General features: G+C 40.1%; 1 protein-coding gene across 1 annotated transcript; it reads left to right on the plus strand.

The window, feature by feature from the left end:
• The first annotated feature begins 12587 nt into the window (after positions 1 to 12587).
• bdkrb2 (bradykinin receptor B2) lies at positions 12588 to 21366 on the plus strand. The gene is made up of 2 exons (XM_088354368.1): positions 12588 to 12653; positions 18744 to 21366. Exons 1-2 carry the CDS (start codon positions 12634 to 12636, stop codon positions 19768 to 19770), a joined length of 1047 nt encoding a protein of 348 aa, XP_088210494.1. The 5' UTR covers positions 12588 to 12633; the 3' UTR covers positions 19771 to 21366.
• The last annotated feature ends 1285 nt before the right edge of the window (positions 21367 to 22651 follow it).

Raw genomic sequence — 22651 nt, forward strand, 5'->3', positions numbered from 1 at the left:
TTGAATCCGGCCCGCGAGACATCACTCAGAGAAGCGCAAGAGAAAAACAAGCGTCAAGTTGAAATATGTCAATTTGATGTTGCCAAAGCCAGGTGCCTTGAACAGACACTGTACTTGTATTTCTTTCTCTCTCTCTCTCACACTCTCTATCTTTTCCACCCTGTTTCTCCCACTCTCTGTCTCTTTCACTCTGTGTCTCTCTTTTTCCTCTTCCTTTGTTGCTCTTTGTCTCTTTCTCTCTGTGTCTTTTTAACTTATTTTGCTCTAACTTCCTTTTTTCCTTTTCCTTTTCTCTTTCTCACGCTCTCTCCCTCTCTCCCTTTTTTTCTTTGTTTGTCCCACCCACTCTTCTTTTCCCTCCCTCTTTCTCTTATTTCTTTATCTCTCTTTAATCTACTTGTCCGGCCCCCGACAGAATGTTTGTTCTATCGTGTGGCCCCGAGTTCAAATGAGTTTGACACCCCTGATTTAGGGGTAGGCTGACTATTAGTAACCATAGGAAATCCCAGAAGAAACAGTCAATTAGCTGGTCCAAACCCCACCCAACAACCTCTTAGGATTATCGTTCTCTTTACACATATCGTGATTTTTAGATACCTAAAGAATGTATTCACCATCTCAATAAAAAAACAAGCTTCCAACATTTGACCCAGTTTTACTGTTCATTGGTGCAGAACTCAACGGTCCAATAGAACTGAGAGCTTTCTCAAATACTTACGCCTTATTTTGAGTGAAATGTCACCGTATCCAGTGTTTTTCTCGTGAGACTGTCTTTTTGAATCAGAGCGGCGCTTTGGCGACAGAGTGTCCCGTCAAAAGATACTCGGCGGCCCGCTCACTGCGAAAGCGGCCATGTTGTCAAAAGTCATCCCGTCAGTCGTCAGCCAGTTGGCTGTCTGACGCCGACTATGTCGGATGTCGTTCCGCATTATACGCCGCGGAATAAAAGACTTGGTAAAAGCGGCATTTTTTGTGTTCAGTAGACGACCTTCAAGGAAAACATCTCAAACGCGATCCTCTGCAGATTTGAATGAATGAATGAATGAAAACTTGATTTCGAACATTAAAAAAACCAGAACAAAAACAATAACTCAACAACAAAATAATATGTTCGAAAAGGGGTAGTAAGAAGCAGATGCTTATTTTCTCTACCCCTTCATCTTCCCTATTACATACACCAATGATATAAAAACAATTGTGATAAAATTAATAATAACATTTATGATATAACAATAGCAACAATAACACAAAGTTAACCATAGTTCTAGACGCACTATTCCCAATCTCTCGTATCACCCATTTTCTTCATCTCTGTATCCGCAAGTAATGTGTTTTTTTTGGATTTAAATTTGAACAAGTGAATAGTTGGACATTGTTTGATCTGGTCTTGTCAATTGTTCCAAAGTTTGACTCCACACACAGACACACACATACTTTTCCTGGTGGTTCTCACCTTTGGGATTATGAATTGACTACAGCCCCTTAAGTTATAATGTCCCTCTTTGACATCCAACTAGTATATTTCCATAAAATCTGCATGATTAAATGCAATGTTCTATGTAACAAACTGGACTGGACTGCCAACACAGAAGCTCTATGTAGGAAAGGGCAAAGCCGACTTTACTTCCTCAGAAGGCTGGCCTCCTTCAACATCTGCAAAAAGCTCCTGAAAATATTCTATGAGACAGTAGTGGCAAGCGCCCTCTTCTATGCGGCAGCGTGTTGGGGAGGCAGCGTCAGGAAGAAGGATGCCTCTCGTCTCAATAAACTGGCTAGGAAAGCGAGCTCTGTTGTGGGCAAAGAGCTGGACAGCCTAACAACAGTAGCTGAGAGACGAGCACTGAAAAAGCTGAGGTCAATCATGGACAATCCATCGCATCCACTACACAGCATTATCTCCAGACAGAAGAGCAGTTTCAGCCACAGACTGCTGTCACTGTCTTGTACTACGGACAGACTGAAGAGATCTTTTCTTCCTCATGCCATGAGGCTCTTTAACTCCACCCGGCAGAGTAAAGGCCCACATTAAACCACACCACCTACATTGTATATTACCGAATCTTACTGCAATATGTATTCTGTGAAGCACTATTTAGTTACTCTATATAACACGCTACAGTGGGCATTTGCACGTCACACTGGGTATTTGTATATTGTATTCTTTTGGCTTTATTATTGTACTGTTCTCAGCTCAGGGATGCTGCTGGAAATGTGAATTTCCCTTCGGGGATGAATAAAGTATCTATCTATCTATCTATCTATCTATGTTCTAGTATCGTACAATCTAGTATATAGTTCTGATTAAGAATCAGCAACAAAAAATGCTCCAAGTACTTAAATCTTTTGTTGGTGATAGGAATGAGTGGAGAGGTGTTGTAAAAGGATAGCGGGATAGTTAGACGCGTTCTAAGGGATGGGCAGGGCACCTGTATGATGCAGAGGGGGTAAACCAGTAAAGGCTGTCGGGCCCTGCTGTCGAACAGAAGTTTCATCCGGAGGGACGAAAGCATGACCAACTTGGGTGCCGAGGGGCCTAACTTGTTTGGGTTGGCCATGGTCCAAAAAATTTTGTGTGTTTGTTTGCTATTTTTTCCCTTTTTTATTTTCTTTGTTATTGTATGCGTTTGTCTTGCTGTCGGTCACCCCTCTTGAGGGATATGACCAAGGTAGATAAATAGATAGAGAGAGACTTAAATCTTGTCATAAGGCCTGATAACGGCCAGATATTAACAATATTAAGCTGTTTCATCCTTATATGTCGGCTACAGTAGACCCCGGGATACAATTGTTTAAGCTTTAGAGACTCAAAATAAGGAGAGAAGACATCAATGGATTTTGAACCTGCAAGGAGGAACATAGTGAAGAGCAATCAGATAAGTCCTAAAGGGTGTGGATATCAAAGAACAGCAACCTGATTGGCAGATATGACGTCAAAACAACGAGCAAAAGAGCACAGTCAGAATAAGGAATTAAAATCCTATGAAATCTCTTTTGCATTTGTTCAATATTAAAAACAGAATTAACTTATCAACGATGTTTTCCTGTTACAATGTAGAACACAATGTTTTTCGGCCCCTCCTGCCCACTGCCCGAAGATAGCTGGGATGGGCTCCAGCACCCCCGCGACCCTACTGAGGATAAGTTGTGCAGTTAATGGGTGCATGGCTGGATGACAACAACAAATTATTTTGCGTGCCCAAAATTCAAACGTTCCTGTGTTTAAGTATGACTGTGCGAGTTATGTTTGGAAGATGCCTGTCTTCTATTGGTTTACATCACAAAATATGTTGATCTGCCATTGGATTGTGTCACAAAGATTCTAATATGCTATTGGCTGAAATCCCTCTAACAATGCTCTCTAACTCATTTCAGAATCTCTTGCAACAAGCTTGAATTTCTTGAGCTATGGGACCCAAGACTTTCAGTGATGTTAAACTTACGGACAAGCAAGAATACGATAGCAATGAAAAAGAGCTTGAGATTTAAAAAAAAAGGAATATAATGATAGCACACACATCACTACTCTCACAATCAACATGTGAGACAATTATTAAAAGAGGCAATTAAAGCAGAAAAGTCTCCGAGGGACATCACAATCCTCACAATTGAAAATGTTGTTTTAATTTGAATCCAATGTTTAGGGCCCCTCCCCCCTGCATCCACCCGCTAACCTCACTGTACCAGCTCAAGTCATGCCACACGAAAGGTTAAGAAACATACATGTATATATATATTTTTTTTATTTGTTTTTCATTACATGTATACTTATTTAAAATGTTATTTAATAACGTGCACATACATTATAAGTTGTTATTTCCAAAAACTAGTTTGTTATTTTAATGACTTTATCTCGGGAACCGTACGTTCGAAACGCATTAACTAATCACCATAGATTTGTATCCGCTGTCATACAACAATTTCACCTTTCAATCCCCAACTCAGAATGGATGAATGTCACTTCCCGGGGTCTACTGTATCTGAAACTACTTCTATTTGAATTGCAAATATTTAAAGGAATCATATAACACTCTGGAGAAGGGCGACATTTTTAACAATCCATATAAGTGACTCATTATTAAATGTCAAATGCAATTTTGGTGAGCTTGAGACGCAACAGGAGGAAGTTGCTTCAATACGTTTTTACGTGAAAGCCACACTGGAATAGTTGATAAATCCCACAGCACCCTCTGCTGGATGTGATTGGACAGAACCACAATGAACAAAACCATAAATGACTGCTCAAGTACATTTGCAAGAAGTCTTCTAAAAGAAGCTTCTCAGACAATTGAAAGCCAGCTTGCAAAGGTCAAATGAAAGTCAATTGAAAAGCGCAATTTATGTTCATCCTGCAAATCCAAAGCACGCTTTATTCAGTACGCAATTCATTATCATCCTTCGAAAGACAAGTCAGTGGTTTAGTGTTTAGATGTTTAGATTCCCTAAAACCAGCACACAAGACAAAACCTTTTTTTTCTAAAGAAATTATAACAAAGAAAAAAAAATATCTTCGGTTATTAGTTTCGGTGCCACTCCTGTCCTCAGTGTCCCTTTTTTTGCTCCCCTCCTTCATGAGTATATATTTTTCATACAACATGGTATACTACATTGGTAGATTCAAATAATGTAGATATAATGTTAATTGTGCATTTATTCTGTACTTGCAAATCTATTTTTCACAATGTATTTTAATTATTTATTAATACATTTATCAAATGTCATTATAAAAGAAAATCACTTTTGTAAGTTATTTGGTCTGCATTTCTATAGCGCTTTTCAAGTCAATGAAGACTTCCCAAAGCGGTTTACAGTGTGCTTCACACTTACCCATTCACACACACACTCACATACCGATAGCAGCGTCAGCCATGCAAGGCAACTACTTGCTTAAAGGGGACATTAGGGATTCAGTGTCTTTCCCAGGGACACTTCGACATATAACACGGAAAAGCCGGGAATCGAACCTGCTCCTGAGTTACTGCCCCCTCTTCTCTCTTTTACCTCTTCCTTTAGCCTTCTTTTGCTTCCTTCCTTCTCTATTTCTTCGTTCTTTCCTCTCTACCTTTGTTTCTTTCTTTCTTGCTTGCTTTTTTTGTTTCTTTTGATTCTCCTTTTTCTCCTCTTGATTCCTTCTTTATTTCTTTTTGTCTCTTTGATAATTTTCACTTCCTTTCTTCCTTCTCTCTTCTTTCTTCCTTCAGTCCTGTCTTTCTTCTCTCTTCCTTCAGTCCTGTCTTTCTTTAGTTCTCTCTTGCTCTTTTTCTCTCTTTCTTCCTTCCATCCTGCAGCACTTTGTGCATGATATCAAATTTAGTGCTGCAAAAAGGGGCATAAATATTACTTTACCTTCATTCTGAAACTGTCTAATAATAAAGAAAAAATATGTATTTATAATTCTGCATGTATATTTATTTATGCATATACATTAGGAAAATGGTGTCGGATCAAGACTCACTCACAATCAAGTGTTCTTTCCAATATGTACTTATACAAAACATGAAAAAAAGTAGCTACAAGATATTTATTTGTATTTATTTATAAGAGAGTTGTCTAATTTGGTTTTACAAGTGAGCACTTGAGCGCATGCATACAACCCATTGTGCATCTTGAGTTCTGAGTATCAAATTTAGTACCCTAAAGGAGGTGTGTGGAATTTGCAACTTTTGTTACTCCCCCCGCCATCTCCTGGATTGTATCATCATTGCAGGTCATTCATGATGTGGGTGCAAGTGGGTGCATTTCTTAGCTGTGCTGAAATTAACACTTCTTTTTGTATCTTTCTTGGGGCTTGGGTTGGCGTTTGGACTGTACTCGAAGGCCTTTTCTTAATTTTACCAATTTAATGGTACACTAAGAAATAGAAAAAAAACTTGCTGGAACAAGCATGACTTCCCTCTCCAGCTCTCTTCTCAGCCCCATACCTCATGTGTTCCTCCCCGAACAGCTCTGATCAAAGTAAGATAGACTAAGGGGGGAAAGAACATAAGGGCTCTTTGAACTCAGTTGCGTAGTTTTAACAAGTACTTAATAGAGCAAATATTTAACTTTCATTTTTTCAGGGGAACCTCAAACCACGCAACTCACCTTTAAATAATCACAATAATAATGAATAATATATTATTTTGCTTTAATTATGAGTATTTCAAAAACAACTTCCTTAAAAAAATCAATCAATAAACAAATCAGATATAACATGTACATACATATGCATATCTGCATCCATATTCATTCTCAAACACATATTTTAAAAATAGGATAGCTTTTGGGGCAGCACGGCGGGGCAGTGGTTAGCGCGTGTGCGACACAGTTCTGAGGTCATGAGATCGAACCTCCTGTGTGGAGTTTGCATGTTATCCCCGTGCTTGCGTGGGTTTCCTCCGGGCGCTCCGGTTTTCTCCCACATTCCAAAAACATGCATGTCAGGTGCAAATTGTCCCTAGGTGTGAATGAGTGAGCGAGTTGTCTGTCCCTGTCTGCCCTGCAACCAGTTCAGGGTGTCCCCTGCCCACTGCCCGAAGATAGCTGGGATGGGCTGCAGCACCCCCCGCGACCCTACTGAGGATAAGCGGTGCAGATAATGGATGGATGGATGGATAGTTTTTATCCTCATGCATTACAAATATATCAAATCAAGACTGTATCAGTAGATACAAAAAAACACAAACAAAAATTGATATTTTTTTTCCTTCCTGGCCCTGCACCTCCGCCATTTTTTAAACTCACAACTCTTTCCCACTCTGACCCCAACTATAACCGCCCTTAGCCAGCAACATAAGCCCTCAGCGCTAACATAAACACGTTTATTTATCATCCGAGTCCAAGTTTGGCACTTGATTATGCGCTATGAAGCAGAAATTCAAGTAGAGTAAAGTACCTAAATGGAGACATTAAGCCTGCCCAAATGGTTTGTATGGAACACCCTTCTTATAATGTAAAGCAGTAAATATAACATGGGCGGGTGGGCCGTGCGGTTTCTCCGTCTTTGGTTGATTCTTACTCCAAAACACATACGCTCTGTTTCCATGACAGCGACATTTAATGCCGTCAAGTTTGCACCGAAATTGTTTTCCGAGCCGGAGTTTGGCCCGAGTGCCGTCTAACCTCCTTAAAGCCTCCGATTCTGGCACACAGCTGCGAAAACAGCCCGGCCGGCCCTCCGAGTTATGAAACAAGCCGCAGGGTGATGGAGTTGAGCGTCTGAGAAGGGCGTAAAATGAGTATATGGAGGGAAGAGGGCTGGGTTTGTTTTGGCTTCAGACACATGGCCAGGCGGTGAAATACGCTCCATTACGCGCCACTGAGACATAACACTGCGACTGATTCCGTAATTGGGCAAGGGACTTTCAGGTTGTCACAATAAACATGTCACAATGGCTTCTACAGGTGCTACTTTTCAGAAAGCATGGCGAGACGGGCCCAAGTGTTGCCACTTTTTAAAAGGGACTAATATTATGCAACATCATGAACCAGCATACGGTAAAGTGCATGGCGGACGATAGAAACCTATGTTAATTAGCTAATGCATTTTGAATCACCTGTACCCCAGTTAAAAACATTATCTCATTAAGTACTATAACGTATAAATACATATTCAAAAGCATTGTCCCTGAATGTCAAAACTTAATACAGTTTTGGGTCTTATTTAAATATATATATATATATATATATATATATATATATATATATACAGGGTTGGGTTACTTTAACTTGATTACTTTCAATTACTTTTGGAATACTCCAATACCAAATATGCTAATAAAAGAAAAATAAACTAAATATGATTAAAATGACTAAATTTTGTGAAGGCTTGGGGAGTAAAGGAATACATGGAACGGCAAAAATGATGTCGGCAAGCTGTTTGGATTTATTTTCATTTTGTTTCTGTCGCAATTTATGTTCGTTTTGCCGGAGATCAAAGAGATCAAAGCCAGGAGAGAAAGCTTACCACGTGTTGTGAGTCATCATTTTATTCATTTTTAGTTTCTTTAGTCTTTTATTAGCATATTTGGTATTGGAGTAATCCAAAAGTAATTGAAAGTAATCAAGTTAAAGTAACCCTACTCAACCCTGTATATATACATATACTGTATATCGGGTATATTATAAACTAACGTGTAAATAAAAATTGAAATATGATTTAGCTTCGGGGCAGCACGGCGGCGCAGTGGTTAGCGCGTGTGCGGCACAGTTCGAAGGTCTTGGGAACCTCCTGTGTGGGTTCAATTCCGGCTACCGGACATCCTGTGCGGAGTTTGTATGTTCTCCCCGTGCTTGCGTGGGTTTCCTCCGGTTTCCTCCCACATTCCAAAGACATGCATCTCAGGTGGATTGGCCGGTCCAAATTGTCCTTAGGTGTGAATGAGCGAGCGAGTTGTCTGTCCCCGTGTGCCCTGCGACTGGCTGGCAACCAGTTCAGGGTGTCCCCTGCCCACTGCCCGATGATTGCTGGGATGGGCTTCAGCAGCCCCGCGACCCTACTGAGGATAAGCGGTGCAGCTGATGAGATGAGATGAGATGAGATTTAGCTTCGGTGCAACTTTATTTTAGCTGGTACAGCGGAGTTAGTGGATGGATGCAGTAGGGGCAGGTGGCTGAGTCAAATAAAAAAAATATTTGAAGACGTCCACCTAAGAAGATTTTGTTGCTTTGATTCCCTCCTTATTCGTAATCGTCCCAATCGTTAAATGGTTGCGACATATTTCTTTGTGTGTAACCTCTTCATATTTTAAGATAGTTTCAAGCTTCTTTTCTATGGTTATTGTTTTTTGTTTCACCCATTGGCATCAATGCAAGTCTTGGACCCATAGCTAATAAACACGGTGCAAAAAATACAGTATCTTATCATAGTCGTTACGAAACACACAAGATAAGTAACTGAACGATGACAGAGAAAGGCACTGTGGGTGGGAGTTCAGCGAAAGGCATATCGGCATATTCATAATGCTGTGACGTAAGCCAATATCACACCAGCATTTTACACGTAACTCAAGCGGTCAAACACACACTTTGTTTTTTTGCGCACGGGAAATGATTTGTTGTAGACGTCCTATGGTAGGAAAGATGCTGTAAAGAAGGGATGAGATTTTTTTTTCCCATATCTGAACGTAAAAACATAAAGTAGGGATGGCAAAACCTGGGGCTTTATTTTGCAGTATCAATCTTTATAGTTGCCAGCGGTGCATACCAAAACCTTTCACCTAACATGGCCTGGTTTGTGTCAAGGGCATTCATAAGTCTGAGAAAATACTGATAATTTTCTTTCATTTCCTTTTTAATGAGAAAGGTACATTTTTAGAAAACAAAATGTGTTCAACAATACTGTTAAAATATTTTAAAAACTAATACAAAATTCTCAGGAACCATCCGCTTTTGGTTCAGATTCTACCTCTCAGATAGGACGCACTGTGTTAAATATGGTGAAATGACATCTGAGCCCTGTGGTGTTCCGCAGGGTTCAGTACTTGTCCCCCTTCTTTTCAGCATTTACAAGCTTCCATGAGGTGATATTATTCGCAAGTATAATATCAGTTTTCATTGCTACGCAGATGACACTCAACTATATCTTCCGATGGAGGAATCTGCCACACTAAACTGTGGAAATTTTGAGGCCTGCATCATTGAGATAAAAGAATGGATGTCACTCAACTTCTTGCACCTTAACTCTGAAAAGTCCGAAATGTTAGTTATTGGTCCATCTAAATGCCGTGACTTGTTCTCAAAAACAGCTCTGAACATTGACAAATGTAATATCACCCAGAGTGCAAAATGTAGGTGTCACATGTGACCCCAATCCGTCCTTCCAAATATACGTTAAGAATATTACTAGAACAGCTTTTTTCCATCTTCGCAACATTGCTAAAATTCGCCCTATGCTTACTCAGTCGGATGCAGAGATTATAATTCACGCGTTTGTTACCTCCCGTCTCGATGACTGTAAACCTCTAATTTCCAGTCTCCCGAAGTCCAAAATCAAGAGCCTTCAGCTGGTACAAAATGCTGCAGCGAGGCTTTTAACTAAGACAAGAAAGTTTGACCACATGACCCCGATTTTAGCTAACCTGCATTGGCTCCCTGTTCGCTTAAGATGTGATTTTAAGGTTCTGTTGGTAGTATACAAAATCATGCATGGACTTGCTCCCTCATATCTTTCAGATTTAATTTCCCCCTATGTTCCAAGCCCTAGCCTTCGCTTTGAAAATGCTGGTCTATTAGTGATCCCAAGAGCCAAGAAGAAATCCGCATGTTCGAGAGCGTTCTCCATTCGGGCCCCGGTTCTGTGGAATGCTCTTCCCCCTAAGATTCGATTTGCAACCTCAGTAGAAATGTTTAAATCTAAGCTTAAAACACACTTCTATTCCATAGCATATGAATAACCTAAATCTTATGTTGATAATATGTGTATTATTTGCCCTCATGTAGGTTTTAGATGTCATAATAGTCTGTAGTTTGCAATAGTCTTTGATGTGTGCAGCCCTTTGAGACTCTTTGTGATTAAGGGCGTCACAAATAAACATGACTGGACGTAACAAAAGTGTGCCTTTCGATTTTTTTTTTGGGCCTGTGCAATATGACACCAAATAAATGTCACAATTTTTGCGCTGTGTTGAACTTGTAACTGTCAATGATTTGTTTTAAGAATGAATCCGATTGTTGTATTGTGCTTAAGGTAACACACGACGAGTCATCACATTTATTTTTCGACTGCTCGCCAAAGGAAGCAAAGTAAGAGAACGGCGCCACTTTTGGACCTCCGATAACCGAACACCAATTCTCTGGAGCTACTCTGGGTCCGTAACCGACGCTCAATTATTCATTCGTAGTATTGCAGAATTTTAAAAGCATCCGCGCGCGTCATCTCCACTTCCTTGCGGTAGTTGATATGACCAAGCGATGGGTTTTTGCACATTACCGACCTCTCTCAATCATGGAATCGATGCTAACTCGAAAAATGCCCTTTGGGAGTGAGTGCATTAGCCTATGTGAGCTGCGGCGTGACAATTGGACAGCTCGCAAATTGCTCATTAGTAGCGATGCACCGAATTTTCGCCACCCAAGATTTTTCTGACCGGAATGACCCAAAGTGCATTTTCGGTTTCGGACGAAAGAAAATAGGCTGAAAGTGTGACATCCGGAGTGAGGAGAGCCGTGTGAAGCTGGTTTTCGCTCGGGAGTGAGTTTGTGCACGACCTGGGCGCTTATTTTTCATTTTGTAAACAAAAAGAATGACGACACTTTGCATTTCATCCAAAAGGTTTGTGTCCCTTTGCTTCCACTTTTTTCTTAGCCGCTATCCGGACTAATGTTTACATTTTTGCTAACACTAAAGGGTTAACTATTTACAGTTGAACAGTTTTAATTCATAAACACGTGTTTCTCTGAAGTCGGTTGGTTGGCGCTAAGCTCCGTGCGATAATAAATTAATTCGATATTTGAATCGTTGCATTAGACTGTACCAACTACCGGACCATTATCATCATCATTATCAGTTCCCCATTACTGTTTTCTTGTCATTATTCGCAGTTATGTCCATTAATTACGTGCTTGTTTTTTCCTAAGGGTTTTGTTTTATACCCTTACTTACACGTACTCATTATTTGTTATCATTTTTGTACATTTCAAAGGTTCTCATTGATGTCATTAAAAAGAAAAAAGGGGATTTAACGCACAAAAATGCGTTTATTCGAGGAATCAACTCCTTGCCCTCAATAATTCTCGTGCCGACGAGATGGGGGGGGCCCTATCGTGGCTACAGAGCCAGAGCTAAGGTGAAGGCTAAGCGGCTAGCAGCGTTATAAGAATTCGGTACCGTCCGTAATCATGGTAAATTTGAACTCTCTACTAAATAAGACCGACGAACTGGCTGTGCTGGTGAAAAACATCAAAACGCACAGGGAGTGCAGTTTGAAAATCCTGTGTTTAGTCTCAAGAGACATCTCTCTTGTTGGAGCCGTGATTCTTGCCAATCCACTTAGTCCAGGAGGAGGTGTGATAACTGCACTGTTTTAATTTAAGCCAGGTGACCGATTGAGGAAAGGAAATTGACTGGCTGTGTCCTTATTTTCTACTCAAAATGCCCTGATTCCATATTTTTTCCTCAGAATTGAGTGATTCCACATTTATTTCCCTACACTTGCTCTATAAAAGCAACATCTACTGACCACTGCACAGTTTTTTTTTTATTTCGTTTAGTATTTCTGAATGCCAGTATGTTGCACTTTGGAATGACCTTAAAATTGTTTTATGTTTGGGACAGAATAAAATGTCTGGGTGAGGGCTTGCCCAATACTTTTTGCTCGGGGTTGTAGATCAAGACTATTGACACCCGAAATAAAAACAAACAATCCCACATGTATTCCTGTGGCCCGGCACTAATACGAGATTTCTGCACACCCCTCCAATAGTACATGAATTAACGAACAGAAACGCAGCAAAAATGCAGACGTGATGTTACGGCGAGTGGTTGTTGAAGAAAAAAAAACAAAGGAGTAAAAACAGAGTGTGAAGTAATTACTTTGTCTGACATCACGTCTTCAAAAGAGCAAGTCACAGACGAGCGGGGCGGAGAAGGCAAAAAGGAAGCGTGTCGGGGAGAGTTTGCGCACTTCACATCTGGATCGACTTTGCTCACGGGAGGAAATGGATCTACAGGCTACAAGGTAAAAGCTCTTATATTACGATCATATTGATGTCTTAATAAGGGATGGACAGACCGCTACTGACCAAGGGGACACTTTGAAAAAAGTTGAGCATTTAGTAACTTGAAATGAAGGATGGACGATAATTATCAGGCTGGTAATTATCGAACTGATAAAAGCAAAATATGATTTCACAGTTAGCGACTACATTGCATTTTGTTTTATGCCACTTTGATAAGAATGACCGATATATTTTTGACAAAAGTGACTTTAACTATTAAAGCACTTGTATCATGTTAAAGTGACAAGTTTTCACTTTCTGCAATATCTATCTGTTATCATTATGGTGCTCATAACAATAAATTACCATGTTTTACTGACTGAAGTTTCGATTAATGAATTGATAAAGTCAAGCTCCTGTCTCTCCACTACTCCTTTTTTGAAATATGTTTGCCCAAAATGTATAATTTTGTAAGAATGAATAAATGAATGATCTTTATTGTAATTGGTATTTACCTACTGAACATTGTTTGCAACGAGATCAGACAAGACACTCCAGGATAAACACGTACTAAGGACATAAAAAACAAAAATTAGATCAGAGAAACCTCCAGAAATCAGGCAAAAATATTTAGAAGGTAGTGCTTAGAGACTCGCCCAAGTTGTAAACAATGCAATGAAAAATAATGCATCCTGAGAATAGCGCAAAGAAAATTAGTGCAATAACATTTACCACAGCAGTAAATAGATAGAGATAGATAGATACTTCATTCATCCCCGTAGGAGAGGGGTTGGGAACCTATGGCTCGCGAGCCATATATGGCTCTTTCTATGAGTACCTGTGGCTCAGAGACAAATTTGATTGCATGCAAATTTTCTCCATCTCATTCAAAACTTGAGCTATTAATTCTGTTCGGATACACGCAAATCCCAACCAAAGCTGAATAGCATAGCAGTACTTCGCAGAATATATAGGGCACGTTTTTCACTACAATTCACAGTCAAGGAGTCACACCAAAAAACAACTCGCTTTGGCTGTCCAATGCTAAAGAATCCTTCATATAAAAGCTCACTATATAATCTGTGTTCAGTGTTCAGATACCTTATGATGAAATCCACAGAACGAACTGTAAATACGCCAAAACACTGGAAGAGAAGTTAAAGTTATTTGATTGGGTGAGCGGGAGGGAAGGGTGGAGATATGCAAAAAGTGCAAGCACTCCCTCCCATCTCTGACCCTACGCCGTCTGCGCCAAAGGTAAGCACATCAGGCTCCCTGTTTGCAGAATGTTGTGACGTTTTACAAAATAACTGCTTGCATCTGGTTTAGAAACCAATATGTATGAAAAAAAAGGTCAAAATGAGTTTAACCGATCTTGAGTAATTGCAAGAAAGAGACAAGTTTAAAGTGGTATGTTTGTTGATTTTGGGACACGGACTCTGGCATTATTCTCTTTTCACAATTTTGATCAAATCATCAAAAATAAATGTGCTGAAGACTAAGCTTTTGACTGGGGCGCGAGTTTAGCAATTTAGTAAATTTGTCTCATAATGTATGGTGTGGCTCTTTCCCAAAATAAAATTAATATATTTTGCTTTTATGGCTCTTCGAGTCAAAAAGGTTCCCAACCCCTGCCGTAGGGAAATTCACACTTCCAGCAGTATACTTGTGTTGAAAAATCAAATAATAAAATACAAAAATACCCAATATAACGTTTTGCTATGGAGTATTTCAATAGTGCTACGGAAAATAAACACTGTAATAAAAATAGGGTAAAATGCAATGTGGGTGTGGGATTTAATGAGGGGTTTTACTCCCCGGGTGGAGTTAAAGAGCCTCATGGCATGAGGAAGAAATGATCTCCTCAGTCTGTAATAGATTATTGTAAGTATTTATTGTAATAATAAAGAAAAATAAAAATGCACATTAAACTAACTAGATATTCATATACAACCTATTTTTAAAAAAGTTAGCGTTCTCCAGAAGAAGGAATTTACTAATAGGAAAAAACAAATTGCTTTGAATCCTTACTTGAAAAAAAAAAAACTACAAAAAACTAATATATATATATATATATATATATATATATACACACTGTGGTCTGTTTTTACTGTTTTCAATATTTTCAAATGTACTTCTCAAGGTTTCTTTTATTACTCACGCTGAGGTTTTGAGTTTTTCCTTGCCTGCATAGTGGTTTAAGATCAAGTGATTGTAATCCTGTGCAGTCCTTTGAGACATTTTTGTGATTAAGGGCTATACAAATAAATGTGACTTGACTTAAATTTCCAAGACAATCCCGTGAGAGGTGTCTAACAATAATGCACAGTGCATGATTTAATTGGAAAATTTGAAATGACGAAACCGGTATTTTTCAAAATGTTGCATATTAAATTGGTCCATTGTCTCCTTTGTTACTATAGTGTTTTTTTTCCCAGTAATACCACTGACATGGCCATAATAGCCCCAAGCAAACGAGATCGCCGGACGAGCATCACGATATCTCATAATGAGCTGTACCCAATTTACCTCCCCTCTGGGGGAATTACAGACGGCAGACGTAAGCCTGTTGCTCATTACTGGAACTAATTGCAAACTCTGGTGTGCGGCGTATTTGTACGAATTTGTTATGTCATGAAAATGCGGTTAAAGAATTCATACTAAAGCTCCCAAAATAACTTGTGCTCGTGTGGTCAAAATTCCTAAAATGTGTGATGCGACTTTGGGGAGGAATGGTAAGCAATTAAAGCGAGAGTCTGTTTTGGGATTTCAACAAGAGTCGTAAAGTCTGGTCTACTATACTATCCAACGGTGATGCTATGACTTATTAATTGAAAGAATGATTTCCACAATGCATTACTACAATACTTTTGGCTAAAGATTTAATTCAAATGAAAATGGTCTAAAGCAGGGGTCTCAATCTCAATGAAATTGGGGGATGCTGAAGCTGTGATCTGGGTGAGGTTGGGCCAAATCCGATATTCCACAAAAAACAGCGCTGATGAAAACATTTTGCTGTTCTTAGAAGCACAGTTCCTTATATTTGTGCACTAAATGTCGCTGTAATGTTTAGTGCAACCAAAAATGAGTCCAAGGAAGACTACCAACTACAGAGACTGAAAGTGAGCAAAAAGCACCCTTTTTCTTACAATTTTTACCCAGATTTTCTCAAGATAAAGATTAAAAAAGGAGGAAAATATATATTTTTAAAGTGGAATAAAAAAAATAGGGAAAAATTAATAAGAGAAGAGGCAAAAAGGGAAAAGGGGAAGAAAAAATAAAAGGAGGGGAAACAAAGTAAAAATGGAAAATGGAGATAAAAAGCAAAAAGAAGAACTAAAAGAAAAAAAATGAAAACAATATCAATTTTTTCTTTTTTTAGTTTTATTTATTTTTTCTTTATTTTCCTTTTTTTCTTGGGTTTTACTTTTTGTTGTATTTCTTATATTTCAATTTTCTCCTTTTTTTGGTCCATTGTTTGTTTCTTTATGATCTATTTTTATTTTCTTATTGCTTTTCTTTTCAAACGTAATAAGGTGCATTCTGGTCACGTTGAGTATTTTGTCTTCTTCCGTGGTGCTTTTAGCACTCCTTTTCGTTGGCATGACAGAATACAGCGACATCTAGTGGGAAATTCATACACAAGTCAAGTCAAGTCATTTTTATTTGTATAGCCCTTAATCACAAATAGTCTCGAAGGGCTTCAATACACACTGTCCCTTTAATTTCCATACTAAGGCAAGGACCTCAAACTATCATCCTGCGGGCCACAATTGGCCCGGGCATGAGAGTATGAGACCCCTGCTCTAAAGATACGGGAATATTTTTAGTGTTTGGAACAAGGAGCCAGGTTTCAAGGTTCAAAGGGTTTAGGGTTACAATTTCAATTGAGGGTTTTTGATTATGTTATGCGGTTTGGTTTGGGGTAAAGATTTATTGTTGAGGAGAGATTTCAAAACAACTCAATGGTTTGAGAGCCAAGCCTCCAGAAATTGAACTTGAACCCAAACAAACTGAGTATTTTGGTGGAATGTGAGCATAAATTTGCTTTTTTTTTCCCTTACATGGTTTCTTTGCTCTTCACTATGTCTAGACCCCCAGAATATGGCAACCCGGCCTTACAACCTTTTCACCTTACGGTGTGGCATAAGATGTTTCTTTTTCATTTTTATGCCCCTCTTTATGGCATTTTCCCACTATGCCACAGAAACAAGAACATTTTTAGCGTGCCCAAAATGTCAAGACCAGAACGGAAACAGGACCCACTCGCGTAACATTACTCACAGTTTTATTGGGAAGAAGGGAAAGGCGTGCACACACGATCCAGAGATCGCTGGTCGCGGGGTGTAGGTTGCTCAGACGTGAAAGTGGGACTTCCGTGGCGAGCGATGGCGGTGTCGGGAACAGAAAAAACGGGTCAATAGCCGGGGTGGAAGAGCAAAAACTTGGTCGATATCAGAAAATGGGTCATTATTCAGGACGGGAGAACAAACAAGTCAAGTCATATTTATTTATATAGCCCTTAATCACAAAAATGTCTCAAAGGACTGCACAGGATTACAATGACACAATTACCTGATCTTAAACCAACATGCGGGCAAGGAACAACTCAAAACCTCAGCGTGAGGAAAAAATAAACCTTAAGAAGGGGTCTCACAAGCAGTAATCCCCCTTCCAGGATGACCAGGGTGAAATAGATTTAGCATTACAGTACACAAACATAGTAAACACTAGGCAACATGTTGAAAATTTGTCCGGAAAGTGCATGACGGCAGCGACGCCCCCAGCCTGTAAACGGACGTGGTCAAGATCAAAACAGGTCATAATTCGGGACTGGAGAGCAGACGTGGTCGAGAACAGACAGATTGTAGCGGGAGAAAAACAGGGGCAAAAACACAGGACTGGCGAAAAAGGGCTTGCCGTGTAAAAACGGAGATTCGCAGACGGACTGACAAAAGGGGATTGACAAGACAGAGTTTAAATACTGACAGGGAGCCAATCCGTCAACAAGCTGCAGCTGGCGCCCGCAGGCGGGGCTGATTGGGCGCCATGCCAACCGCGACACAAAAACGTATAAAACTCAAACCGCTGTGTTTTTTGTGTGTGACGAGTTACGTCTCAAAGATGCCTGCGATTGGGCGTCGTCATAAAAAATGCTGGTCTGCTATTGGTTTGAGTCACGGCATCATGAAAATGCAATTGGCAGAACCATATCCATCCATCCATCCATCCATTATCTGCACCATTTTTCTTCAGTAGGGTCGCAGGGGTGCTAGAGCCCATCCCAGCTATCTTCAGGCAGTGGGCAGGGGACACCCTCAACTGGTTGCCAGCCAGTCGCAGCAGAACCCTATTCCAAAATATATTTCTTATTCATTTCAGAATCTCTTGTGCTTCATAAGGACTTTACTAGTCTGCAAAACAATACTGTGATTCTTTTTGCTGTGGGTCCCGATGCTTGCAGTGATGCTAAAGGGAGGAGCAAAAACATGATAACCATGGAACCAAAACTTGCAATGATCAACAAATACAGAGAAGACATGCCACTAGCTACCAATACCAAGACCAGGTTCCGCGGCTGTAACCAACCGACAATCATGTAGAATATCAAAAAATAGGGAGTGAGGGAATCTTCTAGAGCATGACGATTCTTGCAAGAGCAAATTTTAAAATCAGTTCATTTTTCAAATTGCTGTTGCAGTCTCCTCCCCCCTTTTCATGTACTTTGCTCAACCAGCTCAGGTCACGTTACACAAAGGGTAAAAAGAACAAGTTTTCTTTTGCATGTATGTATATTTAGAATGTTATTTGAATAATATACAAGTACATTACACTAAAGGAGTACCTACTATAAACTATTTTGAGATTTTAATGTTTTTATCTAGAGTACCAAAGGTTTGGAACTAATTACCATATATTTCTATCCCCCGCTATACGGCAATTTGAGATCCCACCTCAGAACAGATTCATGTCTGGTGTGAGTTCTATGGATTTGTATGTTGGGTAGACCTTTTAAAAGTTCAGTTCATTTTTCTAAATTATTATCAGTTTTAAAACTAAGAGCTGCGGATTCATTTCATCAGTTGATTAGGACTATGCTTTCCCCACAGAATGCCAGAGCTCAATACCACAAACATCACAAATCACACCAGTGAAAAGAGCTGCATTGATCCAGATGTGTGGGAAGCGCTCACCAGTGCCCAACCCTTCTACTTGGGCGTTGTGACCGTGTTAGGGGTGGTGCTGAACTCCTTGGTTTTGCTGGTCTTCTGCCTCCACAAGAAGCCGTGTACAGTGGCGGAGATCTACCTGAGCAACCTGGCGGCCGCCGACCTCCTCCTGGTGTCCTGCCTTCCCTTCTGGGTGGTCAACATCTCCAACGATTTCAACTGGCCTTTCGGCGTTGCCATGTGCAAAGTGGTCAACGCTGGCATCAAGATGAACGCTTACAGCAGCATCTACTTCCTGGTTTTGGTGAGCATGGACCGCTACGTGGCGCTAGTTCACCCCCTGTCCCACGGGCGAATGCGTCGGCCCAAGTACGCCAAACTGGGTTGCCTACTGGTGTGGCTCTTTAGCGTGTTCCTCGCCATCCCCACGTTGGTCTTCAGGGCGGTGCAGTACTTCCCGAACTTCAACGTCAGAGCCTGTGTCCTGGCGTTCCCGAACGACACGGTCATGCTGCTCTGCGACGTGATGCTGATTTGCTTTAGCTTTGTTATCCCCATCGCCATCATCTCCTTCTGCACGGTCAAGATCATCGAAGCCTTGAGCAAGCGCTCCATTGAGAGGTTCAACGCGGAGAAGAGTGAGCACAAAGCCACCACGCTGGTGTTGGTGGTCCTGGTCGCCTTCCTGGTCTGCTGGATTCCGTTCCACGTGGTGACGGTGCTTGATGTTCTCGTCAAGGCCGGCGCCATGAGGGGCTGTAAACTGGAGGCCGCCGTGGACATTTGCAGTCAGTTTTTCGACTACTTGGCCTTCTTCAACAGTATCGTCAACCCCGTTTTGTACGTCATCGTCGGCAAAAACTTCAGGAAAAAAGCTCAGGAAGTGTGCAAGCAGTGGCCGGTCACGAGCTCAATGACCGTCTCTGTGCGTTCAAACACTTCCGCGACACTGAGGACGCTGACGTAAAACAAATCATGCGGGTCAGGGAAGATGATCCCCACTCCAAAACAGAAATTCATCTCAACCCAAGCCATGAAGCTTTTTCATAGGGGAAAAAAAACTATTTGCTAAAGCTTAAGCAACTGCTGTATTTCTCACACTATAAGGTGCACCTAAAACCCCAAAAATTGCCAGAAATTCAAAAGTAAGCCTTTTAGACCAGAAAAAACTGTATATAAAACTGGAAATGCATGATTACAATGAAATGCTACTCCATATGGTAACCATGTGGTGAAACCAGATTTCATAGTGTTTAGCTTTTTTATGATACGCTAGCTCTTACAATAGTTTTAATTTCATGCGCCTTATAAATGAAAACTATTTCACAATGGATTTATTTTTTTCAGATGTGTCCTATAATCCAGAAAATATGGCTGACTCCCTATTGGTGTGTGAGTGTGTGTGTGAATGGGTAAGTGTGAAGCACATTGTAAAGCGCTTTGGGAGGTCTTCATTGACTTGAAAAACGCAGACCATTTACCATTTAGCATCTTGATTATCCTCAAAACGTTTGGAGGACGACTCCCTATTGGTGTGTGAGTGTGTGTGTGAATGGGTAAGTGTGAAGCACATTGTAAAGTGCTTTGGGAGGTCTTTGTTGACTTATAAATGCAGACAATTTACCATTTACCATTCAAGGAGTAGTTAAGGAGCTGAAACATAACCCCAAAAAAATCTAGTGATCAGAAACTATGTTAAGTAGCTTACACTTTCTTGCATGTTTTATGTGTTTTCTTCCTGATCCAACTGTTTCAAATGATGCATTCATCAGCAAACTGTCAAAGTTGGACAATAGGACTCGAGTTGGACTAGATTTGATTTTGAAATATTTTCTTTCAGCAACACACCAGATTGAAAATAATCAGGATTATTATCAGGCTTGTATAAACCTTTTACGGGGCCTTATCATTTTAACCAGGTTTGTTGGAGGAAGGAAAGCCCAGATTGTAAAATCTGTCAGTTCAACCCATCAGCAAAGTGCAGAAGTCAGGCAACAGGCCTCAGAAGTGCTGGAGGATGGAGAAGAGTGGTTCTGGATGACTGGATTTGTTTTTTAAATGTTTCCCTCCATCCTCACACCTGATTGAGATCTAGATCATTTGAAGCTCAAATAAACTTTGTAGTGGAGCTTATCATTTATGGTAGGAAAAGGTCAGATTGTCAGCTGCTATTAAGTCAATTACAAAGACAAATCCCTGCACTCATTATATATTTTTCATACATTATCATATTTTTCCCTCAAATCTATTTAAAGTTCCAAGCATGCAAGACTAAGTTAGTCACCGTCCACTGACAAAGTTTCCGATGGTGACGCACCGTCATTCTCCTTTTTTTTTTTCTACGAAACCACAATCAAGCAACCCACACGGTGTTGACTCAGAGGTCTGTGGGAGGGTGAACAGACACTCCCCAAAATAAAGGCATCGAATACCAAAAGGGCATTCGGCCGAGAACCGCATGCTGGCATTGTGCACGACCACTGGAGAAGATTGGGTTACCTACAGAGAGAAAAATATATTGCAACCAAAAAAAAAAACAACCCTTTGACTAGTCGCATGGATTTTTTTCAAGTCCTTCATGGTTTATGTACTGTTGCTTGTTTTAAAATAAACATTTGTATAGTGTGCTCATATTTATTAGCATTGTGATGTAAATTTTAAAAAGAACATTCAATTAAAGCTTTTTGCACAATCCAGACAGTTGCGGTTCCGGGTTCCGTGTATTTCAATTCAATTCAAAAAAATCTGTACCCTTTCATTAAATTCAGAAGCCTAATTTCAGATTTACTTGCGTGAGCAATGATACGTTTCATCCAGCGACATGACATGAAAAGCTGCTGCTAACCTCGTGAGCGACAAGAAAGACCAAGCAAGCTCAATACACGCAGAGCGGCTGAAAAGAGCCACTAGCATGAGTTTGTCAGAGCTAGTTTAAGGGGCTAACTTTAGTGGCAGGTGGGAGAAGCTACTGAAAAGGTCTGTAAAAGACTGCAAGAGCAAATAATTTGTCAAGTGTCGGGATCCTGAATCACAGAGCAGCTAGCAATAACAATAATAGCTAGCTGCGAGCCAAAGCCGACTGCCAAGTGATGAACGAGAATGGCTGGAGAAGGAAACTGGGGAAAAAGTGGACGTTCTCTGAATCACGCGACTCGAGGAACATCTATGAAGGTAAGGATTAAAAGCACCACTGAGACAAGGCACCCGTGCAAATTGGTCATTCAGGCTTCTGTAGGGGTAAGATGGCAGATAAACCTGTCAACTTTTTCAAAGTTATGTTATAAAATTACGAATTTGTAAACCTACATGTCATAAAAAATCCTGTTTATGAGCTAGTATTTTCATTAATAATTGAATAAATATTGATTGGTTTAAAAATCGGAAGGTGTTTTTAAGGGGAAAAAAGCAGTAGTCTATTGTGTATTTGGTTTGGTATAAGAGTGCTATGTAATGCTCACTTGGGGTATATGACATTGGGAATTTTTTAACTCGCTGGCCTACTTACGAACAAACGTTCATAAGTTGAATTTGTTCGTAAGTTGCTTCAGTGCTATATTTCGTATGTTTAAAGTTTATATAAGTATATTTAAGGCTTGTATAGGTAACCTGTATTGTTTTGTACTGAAAAAATAGAATAATTTGCTCTATAAAGAGAAATAAAGTTGAATTCAACTTACTTTCGTAAGATGCGCTTCAAGAGGTCCTGCGTGGTAAAAGTGGCAGAAAAAAAGTGTTCCGACTATTTTCTCAACCGCATCAAGCTTAATTATTCCACTTTTATTTCAAAAGAAACGGCTCGACTCTTCTTTACAGTTTACACCAACCATATTGAATGGATACACGAGGTA

The sequence above is a fragment of the Urocampus carinirostris genome, chromosome 15 (assembly GCF_059441175.1).
Source record: "Urocampus carinirostris isolate Australia breed hairy pipefish chromosome 15, RoL_Ucar_1.0, whole genome shotgun sequence".
In the NCBI taxonomy this organism is placed as follows: domain Eukaryota; kingdom Metazoa; phylum Chordata; class Actinopteri; order Syngnathiformes; family Syngnathidae; genus Urocampus; species Urocampus carinirostris.